Source organism: Brachionichthys hirsutus, unplaced genomic scaffold (genome assembly GCF_040956055.1).
Source record: "Brachionichthys hirsutus isolate HB-005 unplaced genomic scaffold, CSIRO-AGI_Bhir_v1 contig_1329, whole genome shotgun sequence".
Taxonomy (NCBI): domain Eukaryota; kingdom Metazoa; phylum Chordata; class Actinopteri; order Lophiiformes; family Brachionichthyidae; genus Brachionichthys; species Brachionichthys hirsutus.
In genome coordinates, this window is record NW_027180597.1 from 12,973 (window position 1) to 25,332 (window position 12,360).

General features: G+C 42.0%; 1 protein-coding gene across 1 annotated transcript; it reads left to right on the top strand.

Annotated features, from left to right (window-relative positions):
* Positions 1-793: 793 nt before the first annotated feature.
* LOC137916089 (heat shock protein beta-8-like) lies at positions 794-9,910 on the top strand. The gene is made up of 3 exons (XM_068759211.1): positions 794-1,422; positions 4,336-4,399; positions 8,556-9,910. Exons 1-3 carry the CDS (start codon positions 1,014-1,016, stop codon positions 8,728-8,730), a joined length of 648 nt encoding a protein of 215 aa, XP_068615312.1. The 5' UTR covers positions 794-1,013; the 3' UTR covers positions 8,731-9,910.
* Positions 9,911-12,360: the final 2,450 nt, after the last annotated feature.

Below are 12,360 nucleotides of genomic sequence, written 5' to 3' on the forward strand. Positions count from 1 at the left end.
ATGCATTGTCCAATGGAAAAGAAAAAGCAGACATTATGCCTGTCAGGCAAAAATCCATGGACTTTGTCTTTGTGCAGAAGATATTCTGTTATTTGAAGGTTTCTCTCAATAACACTCTTATAGCAATAGCGCTCAAATGTTCATTTATGCGTACTCTCCCTGTTTAAAATCGCCTTCTATCGTGTGTCAGTACAAAATCAACGTTGTCGTAATATATCTCCTGGATATTGAACTGTATCATGAAGTCAACTTGACTGCCTGTTTAGAACAGATAACAAATCAGGCTCTGAATAAATCATTCTGGTTTCTGTGAGAAACACACACCGATGAAAACGCTCTACTTACCACAACTTCAGAGAGTTGGCTTTTTTTTTGTTTCCTCCACACAGTGACGTCACAGTTTGACGCGAAGCTCTGTGTTAGTTTGCTATTAACAGGTCAGTGCGTCACGAAGCGGGGCTCGAACCCGCAGGAGGGACACGCAACTTAAAAGGGAGGCTGGTCTTTGGTCAGCTGTTTGACTGCTCTGCAAAAAATATCCGCAAAAGCAAGTCGTTTCATCTTCAAATGATTCTTTAAGGGTGTTTATTAGCCCTCTAGAAATGTGAGGCACCAATCCTGGAAACGCATCGAGATTTATTTATCCACTTTTCAAAGATTTTTAAAGATTTTAAGACGGCATCCAAAGTCTTAAAGGGATACTTCTTGCAGTGTGGGATCTTTCTCGGTCCACCCAACGATTTCCCGACATTTGCTGTGTGCAGACTGGAAGATCGCTGCCCGGTATAAAACCCACAGCCAGGAGGATCAGAGGCTCTAGAAAGGGGCAGCGGGTTCTGGATCGGCGCTTGGATCCGTGCGTAATTGTGATGCGTCTAATCAGAAAGTTTTGCCACACATAGACACAAGCAGGGATTGTTTTGTTTTTTCTTTTCTTTTCCAAAATATAAAAGTTTCGGTTCCGAGTTGCTTGGCTCAAATTGTTTATTAGAACAGCAGCGGGAGTTGAACCCATGGCGGAGGGAGACTTCTACACTACGGGGACCCGGCAGAGGTTTCCCAGGGACCCGTTCGGAGAGTCTCCGTTCAGGGATCAGCTCGCGTCTCGGTTCATGGACGATGACTTCGGGCTGCCACACTTCCACGACGACCTGGCGATGGATTGGCCCGGCTGGGCTCGGCCGGGCCGGCTCAGTACGCGCCTCGGCCCGTCGCCCTTCGGCAGCAGTTTACGCACAGGTTTCCCGGCGCGCCAGTCCACGGGAGGCCCCACGCTGTACACCAGCAGGTACGGGGAGTCTTCCCCCCGGAGCTCGCCCACGACCACCGGAGGCGAGCCCTGGAAGGTCTGCGTGAACGTCCACAGCTTCAAACCGGAAGAATTAAGCGTCAAAACGAGAGACGGATTTGTAGAAGTATCCGGTGAGTTCTGGTCCTGGGGCCGTTCGGATGAGCCTGCAAGCCTTTCTTGAGATAAAAAATACATGTATGTTATATGTGTTTAATAAGTTCGATAAGTTTAGTTTACATTCAAGATGCCATTAGTTACTTTTTCCCATTTCTCAATGTTTGATTAATAGTATTTAGACGAGTAAAAGTTGGTAAATAAGTTAAAAATAAACATAATCTGCTTGTGAAAAACATCCCTGCAGGGGTGAACAGCTGACGGTGAGGTCATGCCATCAGCATCAGTGCTTAGTACAATTTTAGGAATTTCATTCTAGAATGTTTAAGACAGAATATCTATATTATGATTTGTAAGACAACAAAATTGTTATTTTGTCTGAGAGCTACGGATCTCTGGTTGTGTAGATAATGACTTTAAACAGCAATTAGTAATAGACATTGGGTTATAACAGTAGATATAGAACAGTTATAGTATAATTAAAATGTAATAAGTAATCAAATTATTATCTGTGTAGATTCTTAGCCATGCAGACGTGGTAGATGACGAGGATAAAGCTTTTCCCTTTCCTTGCATTTCCTACAAGTCCACTTGACTTTATTCAACACAGCGCTCTAATCAGATTAATATTTTATTTTATTATTATTTTATTACACATTTTGACAGTCTGCGATTCAACTGATGACATTTAGACTCCTGACATCCGAGGATCTGAAATACCTCATCGCAACAGTTTAGCCTTTCACTCTCTTTTATTTCAGCAAACAGATATATGAATGAACAAGTAAATTACATTCCAAACCCGTGATAATTTTCAAAAATAAATATTTAAAAAGACACAATAAACAGCATCTTGCTGAGTAACTTGACCAAATATCATCACTTTTTGCACCACATTTCAAGCAGCTCAGTCTCTGCGGTGAGATTTGGCCTCAGCCTTAAAGGACAGATTTTGAGGACCGGGACTTGCACATTTGGCAGACAGATCCTCAAGCTGGGACACCTGTTCCAGATTCCTACAGACTCACTCCCTCAGTCATGCATGAGCTCAATTTAGATTTAAAGGAAGCCGAGGCCTGCGACAGCAGTCTCTGTTTACAATAAGACAGGAGAATGTTCTGGAAATAGGCTCCTACTTTCACCCAGTGGCCCTCGTGCAGATTGTGTTTCTGCTGGAGTCAAGTTTTAGCTCTGTTGCTGATTATCTGAGCGGCTTGTAGAAGTTGCTTCCTCATGTGAGCTCAAAGAGATAGAAGAATTCCAGGGACACCCAGGGATGAAGGGGCACAGAGGACAGGAACCCCCCAAACGCAGAGCCTTTTATAAACACTTTGTTGGTATGCCAGTTGGGTCATTCGATCAATGCCATGTTGGGCCTGCCTGCCGCCGTGACTCGACCCTGTTCTAAAAATGTGACAGGGAGTGCGCTACGAGCTCGAGGTGTTCATGAACAAATGAATACGTAAAATCCTTCAGTTGGAACGACTGCTTCGTTTTCACTGACTTCCTGGTGAAAGTCACCGGGAGAATGATTAAAAAGTTACTGCGTTGTTTAAATACAAAAAGATTTGTACACATTTCTTTATCGTCCTTGAAGTAATATTTCAACAAAAATGATCCAAGTGAATTGCTGATGCACAATCAGTGATATTTATTTAAGAGGACTTTTTACTTAGCTTAGCACAATGTTTTATTCCTATATCTGGTCAACAAGCTTCAAATGATTTATTTTGTTTGTTTGTTTATTACTAGGTCCAGATAGAAAAACCAATAAAGGATGTGATGCATGAGATGAAGCGTATATCGGCTGTCTCACCTGAAACTATAACTAACTGTAGGGTCACATCATCTCCAGAAGCAGAGCTCGGTTATTATACAGCATGTTTATTGGCACTCGACACATTTAAGTCTAATATTCTCTTTTCGGATCTGATTTTGTTCTCTATCTAATCTATGGGACACTGAAGCTGCTCTTAATTTCCACTCACTCACTGGCTAGTTGCTCGGTTTATTCTGTTCTTTTGTGTGTGTGTGTGTGTGTGGGGGGGGGGGGGGGGGGGGGGTTAATCATGACAAGTCATACTATTTGATGTTACACATTTCTTTTTGTTGTTAGAGCAGCTAATCAGTGATTCATTCTGTCCATCTATCTACTTATGGCTTCAGTCCTGTCCTTGAAAGCAGACCAGCATTTCAGCGCATTACCGATTTACCGCCTGACGGTAAACCGCCTCAGAACATTATAGTATATTACACAGAGCATTCTGACGTCTATATCAGGAAGGACGTTCTCTCTGTCTGAGTCTCCCATTTTCAGGAAGCAGCTCAGGGGACAAGTTTTCAGTCTGAAGTCATGACAAGTGTAATAATAATAATCTCATGACTTCATGGGAGTTCTTAGCGCAGCCCTCCCTGGACCGTTAGTCCATCCTTGGAGCCCCGGTGGAGTGCAGCACTCCAGGCGGGTGGAGACGTCACTTCAGGGGTGTAAGGTAACACATGAGGGGTGGGATAATAACAGGCCAGGCTGTTATTTAACAGTCACAGAGCAGCTGCTAGCTCGCCCGACAGCTGGAGCTTGGGGGAGAAGGTGGGGGCGGGTGGGTGTTTCCAGGCGTTGCTCAACTTCAAGATGTTTGGGTGCGTTTGCCAGAAGAATCCTTCTTAGAAGGGCGTTAATATAATGAAACAGATGTCATGATTGTGACATGTTCAGTGGAGCCTACCCAGAGGTCTCGGGGGGGAAGAGCAAACGGAGAAAGGGTATTATATTCAGAATGACGACATGCAGCAGCTCATAGATGAATGCAGAAGTGTGGATAGACAATAAATGTCCCATTGAGCTGGTAAAAAGATACTCATTTATGTTATACAAATATGAGCTCAAGTTATTTAAAGTCAGTGGACTCACTATCTCCTTCTTTGTACAGGAAAACACGAGGAGAAGCAGGAAGAAGGAGGCATAGTGACAAAGAATTTCACAAAGAAGATACAGTGAGTATATTATATGTGTGCAAAACAATCAAAAAATGGAACTGTATGTCAAAATAATGATCAGTCACATGGTGCCAGTAAACAAAGATGGTGGTTTCCAAGATCTTCCAAGTTTTGGGGACGTGTGCAGAGTCGTGCAGCTGCTTTGTTGGTTGTTTGTTTGTTTGGAGGTTGTGTAAAGTTTTAAAACTATTTTGTGCAACCACTAAAAATAAAAAAATGGAAGTAAATTCAAAGTCTAATCTTTTTTTATTCAGAAGAGAACCTGGACCTGAACAGCTGTTCCAGAGTCGGAACGGTTCCTCTGGCAATAACAGAATATTGCAGTAGGCGTTTCGTGGTGCCGTTGGTGTGGAGCACCAACTTATCATGCTGCATCCAAGCTGAACAGGCCATGGAGGTTTCCACACCCACTGCCCGGCTCGCCAGCTCAGCGGCTTTATTTGGGTTGGAGGAAACTTCAAACGGCAGCGTTAGCCGCCATCTCGCTGCTGCATCACTTGACTTTCTGCTAATTTCCTAATGGCTAATTAGTAAGCAGTCGTGCTAGCCCTGCATTGTTCATATCACAATCATTTTAATTGGATAGCCCCCAGATCAGGCCTGCGCTCCTCAGCTCAGCAAAATCTGGCGTGTGTGTGGTGGGGGGGGTGGAAGGGGGCGTGGCGTCATATAAATAACTGACCTCAATCCCCAAATCCTCTGGTTATATGAAAGCAATAGATAGCACACGTGTGTTTGTGTGGCTGAGAATGTACTTTATATTGAAGCTCTGCTGTGATTTCAATCTGTTTAATTTATTGTACTATCAGAAAGAATTATTGACATTATAGTTTTGACAAGGCAACAACTTAAACCAAAAGCATCACGCTTATCATTTGCCAGCAACAATTTAAGACAAGATGAAAACTGTAAAATATCAAAATGTCAGACAAGATATTTAAGAGGTCTGCTGACGTGATGAATTGTTTGAGGACATATTCATTTCTTTAAGTGCTTTCAAATAAAAACACAATGCTGATAAAATACTCCATGGCAAATAGATGTATTAAGTATCTTTAAAGTTGAAACGATGTTAGTATATCAACTTAAATACTGGACAGAACTCTCAGGCATGAAAGCTATCTTCAATGTCTGAAGTGAATGTATAAATCCATTTCCTCATTTTGCAGAGGAGTTCCTTTCAGAATGATTGATTATTGCATTATATTACAGGATTTCTATCACAAATACAATAAATATATGTTTTAATTTGATACATGGTAAAATTGTGGCACTTAACCTGACCTAAAGACATGTTTAATACGAAATCCTTGTCTGTAACAAGATAAAATAGTTTAAACTGATCCAGTTGAGTAAAAATGCTGTATTTCCACTGAATGTAGAAGAGTTGAAGTATTAATTTATACTTCATATATATTTATATTTCATGTACAACTACAGTTACGACCTAAATGCAAGAAGTAGAAAGTACTGATATCATTATTAGTTATTCACAAAAAGCACACTGCCGAAACAGGGAGGATGTTCTGGCAGAGAACTTTCCAGAGAGGCAGGAGCTGATTAGCTGAGATGTGTAACAGGTGCGTCTCGTTCAGTTCAACAAAGCCTCCGCAGCTGTGCAGGAGCAGAAATCAACCTGCAGCAAAAGTTACCATAGCAACCCTCACAAATGGAGTTTTAATGTTAACATTAAATATTTTTTCCTGACCTCATTCTGGATCAGATCCAGAAGACATTAAAACATTATCTCCTCGGGCGGAGGTAATAAAACGGGTACAGGCATTCAGATCAGTGTTTACTGTGGTGACAGAGACGGGGGGGGGGACGGCCCGTAAGCTTTTTATTCTGGGTAAGGTTGAAAAAGCGGCGTTTGATTGGAGCTTTTTCACGGTTTGGTGTGATTCTTTCCCTCCTTGGCTGACTTGTGCTGTTCACACCGTCCTGAAAAGCACATTTGAACAAAATAAAGCAAGCATAGCTATGATGCTATTTCTGAGTTATCTTGTGTTGTGGGAAGGAGCATATGGGCTTTACCCTGTTTTACACGCTACACACAGTCCCTAAGCATCATCGCACGTCATCTTCACCCTCTCTGCCTCAGTATCTCTGCAAGGGAAAAATGTCCTGCACAGGTTTTTGGCAGCTGCACAAAATCAATGTGTGTGATAAAACAGACACTTGCCAGAGGTAAATAAACCCCCCAAGCTGGAAAGATAAGGTAGCTGCCGGAGCGCCATACACCAGGCCATGGGAGCGATTTGACTTTATGAGAAGGGGCAACTTTGGAGCAATTGGATGAAGTGGATAAAGAAGTGTAGATACTGATATATGGTAAAATATATACGTACAGTAGTCAAAAACCGTGATGACACCTGATTGACAGCAGTTAACATCATGAGCACACATTCTTGTCGAGTGCAGTATTTTTCTTGATACATTTTCAAATATTTTTCCACAATAGAATGAGGTGACCTCATAATTGTTCCAGAAGGATCCTTGCTCAACCCGAGGAATCTTTCTATAAGGACAACTAGAACAGTTTTCTTTACACCCTACAATGTTGTCCTTTACATACTCAGGGAGTCTGTATGAGATCTGTATCTCTGGGCCTCCTCTGTCTTTCACGCTACCTCTCCTCCCACACATCCTACACTTGTCCCTCCCAAGCACCCTTAGCCTTGGAATGATGTGAAGACGTTTTCAGGGCCTTATTCCCCGCAGCTTGCTCTATCTAAATTGGATTTGTTTTTCTATCATTGTTATACATTTCTCTATTTTCATTTTTTTTGTAATTGCCTCTTTTCCCACCGATGCTTCCTATCTTATTTGAGTCATTTGAGGACTGAGCTCTAATTTATTCTAATTTATGCTTTTTTCTTTGCGTTTCCTCATTTCTGAGCCGTTTGTTTTTTCTTTATCTTCTTTGTGAACTTGTGGCGGGTTTAGATTTTATTTTACTTTAACTGGACTCAAATTTCAACAGAATAGCGGATGTGATATTTGGCTGCACAGATCGTTTGGACTTTTAACCCGTGTGTTTGTCTGCCTCTGCGAGGACGTTCTTTCCATCCCCTTTGACTTGTGCTTCTCAGTGGATTGGGAATCCAGTGGAAGGTCTCCTTTAAGTAAATGAATGGCGAATCTGCAGCCGTCTCCTCTGAACAAGGCGGCCTGATGTTTATATTAACTCTCAAAGACACTTGGCTGCTCTCGCAGAAAACCTATGATGCCCATATTTGGCCACTCTGTCTGGGTTTGTCTGGATCTCTGTGTTTGCGCAACTACTACATGTTTACGTTTTATTCCAAAGGGTTGTGCATTATTTTTAACTTGATCTTAAATATCATTGTTTTCTGGACGTAAATCTGACATGTTGCATCTCTCATTAATTCCCCATCAACACTTTATCTTCCTACATGTTTAGACGCTGACTATCGCTCTCTGCTCTGGAAAATATCACAATATCAGACATGTCAAAGAAGAGGCAACAATCCTGACGTGAAATTATCTGTTGCCATATTTGACATATTTGTGCTATATGGGAGGAAAACAAACACTAATGTAAACCGCAGCCAGACACCCTGAATAATTGGAATGAGTTTTCATTTTTGCAACGCCCACTCCTGGATCCACTGTGTGTTTTCTTCATCTCCACTTTGTCGCAGAGCTGCAGGATTTTTTTTATGAAACTCTCTGCGGCTTCACTTCGTTTCCAAGGTGTGACACAGACGGAGCGCATGCCGAAGAGGACGGGTTTAGTGTTGATAATAACAGTCAGACTCCTGAGCCAATTATTTCTTTTTCTCTTGCAGGCTTGCAGTACTAAAATCATCCAACTGCAAGCTGTTTATTGGCATCAAGTGTCAATTAAAACAATATTTTTGAGCAGCTGTTGCGGAAAAACATGTCAGAGTTTTTGTGAGCCCTCCAAGCAGGAAGTGAACTGTTTCTCTAAGCTGTTTCTCCTCACTGCGCTCCTCATTGTGTTCCTCCCACTCTTGCTGTTATACATACTGAACACATTGCAGCTTACAGATTTTCCACCAAAGAAACTTACTTGGTGGAAAATACTTCTTGATACTCTCAACATCTAAACCCTGGCATAAAAATCACACATATTCTTTCTCACTCCACTTTTCCTCTGTTTCATCAGGATCCCGATCGATGTGGACCCTCTGACCGTTTTTGCTTCCTTGTCCCCTGAGGGCGTCCTCATCATGGAAGCCCGACAGACGCCTCCATATTACTTGTTCAGCAACGAGGGCTCCCAGGCTGGAGACACGGTGGAGGTGGAGGCCCTCAAACCCCAAGAGGCCCCAATGGTCTAGACAGCCACCTCCTGAATCACATAATTGATTAAAAGTTTGTCATTAATCTTGCAGCCTTCAGCTTTGTTATCAGATGCCTGGAATTAAAATGTATAAACTGTTCAAGGGCAGTAACTAAGTCCTGTCCATATCATTATTAAAGCTACATGAGGCAAAAGACAGTCCGAGTTAAGAAACTGAAAGAAAAACGTGTTTTAACCTGTTTATATAATTATAATCACTCATGTTTGTGTATATTGATTATAATTATACCCTGTTATACCTCTTAAATAAATAACACTTTCCTCGTCTCCATAAAGAACACAAATGTGTGATTTGTGAATTAAATAGAAAATACAGTCACATAAAAATTGAGACAAAAAAAATATAATAATAATAATAATAATACAAAATGGATTTATTTCCATCCACAGGGTTAAAGGAGCCTTTGTGTGTGGAGAGCTGTCTTCAGATAATAATGCAGCAATAAAAAAAAATTAAAATGTAAATTTGTTTGTTTTAACATATTAGTTTGTTTATTGTAGAGAAAGTCTCAATCTGAACTCTGTGACTCCACTGTCTTTGTGCCAATGTATTATATGTGGCCTTCCCGAATCAATGCAAGAGCTACTAGACCGCTAATGCATTATAGGTTATAGGCATCCTTTGTATCCAGCAGGATAATGCACGATCTGTGTGTAACACACTTTCACAAGATCAAATTAATGTTTCTACTTCTATTAACGAGCAATTCAATCAGTAATGCAGTCTTTAAATTCAATGCATTCGGCGTGATTTATTTGTTTTAAGAGAAGTCACTTCATTAACTTGGGTGCTTTGACTTCCTTCAGTTTCACAATTTATCTTTTGAGTTAATGAATGTCACTTGAACTGACAAGAAACAAAAGTAAGTTGATTTTTTTGTGGTTTCATTTACTGTGTGCATTAGCACTGTATTCAACAAAGGTGTATTGTAAATATACTTTAATATGTGCACATTCATTATCAATATTAATCTTAAGTGTTCCATGTGTTTGCAATATGGTTTGCGTTTTCTTTTCTTTTCTATTTGGGCATGCAGTAAGATGCAGCCTGGTCGTTGGAGCAGACGCGCTGACCTGTCTGCCAAAGGCATTTGTTTGTGGCCCTTTCTCTTGATGTCTTTGTAATGGCTGATGCAATAAAAGATTTGCAGCCTATCTCCCACTGTGTCTTAACATCTGTGTCTTTTAGCGAGTGCTGTGCCACTTGCAGGCCTGGTTCCAGGGATCCAGGGAGCCTGGTGGTGTTGCTGGTTGACAGAGGAAATTGGGCAGCAGATTAGCAGAGGGTTTAGCGCTGGGTGAGATTGCTACTGCTGTGTGTTGCAGAATTGGCCCAACGAGTGGAGGCAGCACTGGCAGAGCTTTAGGATGCAAAAGTGTCAAAATAAAATACAAATTGGGACTGTTCCATTGCGTGTTGTGTGATGCAAAATAATGCAATCTTCTCTGTATCGGAATCAAGAGGGATGATCAGTTTGAATTTCAAACGTTTCCTACCTACGGAGGCCTCTGCAGTCGGCACAAAGGCAGAGCTTTACATGTAGTGTCAGCTCACAAAAATCGCTGTGTTTATTGGTGTTAGATTATGTGTGGAGTTGTGTTGCTATAGCAACAACATATTTGGAACAGTTTCCCCTTGGAAAAGTCAGGCAGGCAGACAGGGCTAATGTACAGCTGTGCAAACACACAGTATCTGATGTCAAACCTATTAGCTGAGATATATACGGTATATATATTATATATAGTGATACTTTACTTTTGCTCTAACTTTGATGATTGTGAAGGTCATTTTAGGATTTTGAGGACGTGAACGCACAGAAAGAATGACACATTTGACATTTTGACTTTTTCCGTTGCTTTATTGAAGCTCCAAAGACAGCAGCTGTAGAAGCGGTGCGAGGGATGATATGCAGTCGAGTAGTAACTATTTTGTCAGTATGTGTTGTGTGCAACACTTTGACAATATTCGTGCTTCTACTCAGTGTGTTCTTGTTGCGTGTCAGGATCTTCCCGTTCTTGTCTTTGGTTGATCTCCTCTGGTTGTTTGTGTTCCAGCAGTTTGACCCTGTCAGTGTCTGAGCTTTCCTGGCTTTCCAAGGTTTCTTGGTGCCTAGAAGAATCCTGACGACTCTCTGAGCCTTCGCCATCTGCAAGCACTGAAGGATGAGACTCAAGCTGGCTCTTCATGGGTCTCCTCCTCCTGTTCATGCCTTTGGAGCCCAGCTCAGGGTGGGCCTGATCACCCTGGACCACAAGTGGCGACTCCTCTCCATCATCCTCTAAAGAGAGCACATATGGGGCCTCCAGCCCTCTGCAGCTATCTGGGACTTCCTCCTTCTTGTGTTTTTCTCCTGTCCTGTCCATTTCCACCTTGATTTTTGCAGAAAATATTGAAAATGTCAGCAGTGAAATTACATGAATGCTTTTGATTAAAGGTGTGAACGTTCATAACCTGTCTCAACAGTGAATTTTGAGTGGCTGGATCAAAATCCGATTAGTCAGGACTCAAGTGGGTCACGGGACGTGGTCAGCAGATATCATTCTGAAAGTGTATTAAAAACCAGTTTAAAGGAATACTTACAGATCAACAACACTGATATCCGTCTGCTAAACATCGACTTCAGCCCGCATCTGGTTCGATTCACCTTGGAAGGTGTCTGATAAGATGGGACCACAGCCTGAATAACATAACTATTCCTTTAAATAAACTTCTAGGATTTGTTCACCTTTACGGGAATGATAATGGGGGCAGGAACAGCAGATTCTGGAACTGGCGCTTCAACTGTCAGGATACCATCAACAGAAAGTCTGGATATGATTTTGGCTGCATCGATTTCCGCTGGAAGCAATACGGAATAACTCTATCAAAATCTTATGACACTGAAGGTCAAACACGGACCTTCAGTGTACTATTCTGGTGTTGTGATGTCGTAAACCGTGGAAATTTAAGGTTAACACGTCAGCGTTTAAGTGACATACCTGTATTTTGTCGTAAAACATCTGGCTGGGCATCCACGCTCGTCCTGCCTCCTCGAGTTTCCCTGGAGATAAAGTTTCTGTCCTTCATTTAAAGGAGTTTATTCTGTGAAATGAGAAAGAGCTCTATTTAGATAACTTAGATAATAAGGTTAGATGGATAAGACCATTAATATTTCATTAAGGAACACCAACTATTCTTTGTGTTAAAGTAATTAGTGCTGCATAATGAAGTGAACTTCAAAGCAGTTTAATCCTCAGTACTGTGAGGGAATGTTCTGTACCTCCGACCTCCAGGAATCTGTCTGTGATGTGGAGAGAAATCTCTGAGGGGGAGAAGTGAGACACATCCAGGATGACCCTCCACCTGTACTGCTCCTTACTCCTCTGGCTCTGAGGAGGCATCAGTCCAGAGATGAAAGGCACAAACAGCGGAGCAGCGATGTACCCAGGCCAGGAACGCGCTGCCAAACTCCTCTGGAGCCCGTCCACACTCATCCACCGAAGGTCCCGTGGCTCTAAGAGGGGCAACACGCCAACATCCTGATTGGAAACCTGGCTGGGCTGCCACCATTTCCTCAGGGGGTACCAGGAGACACCCGCACCATAATCCTCACATGGCAGCTCTGTT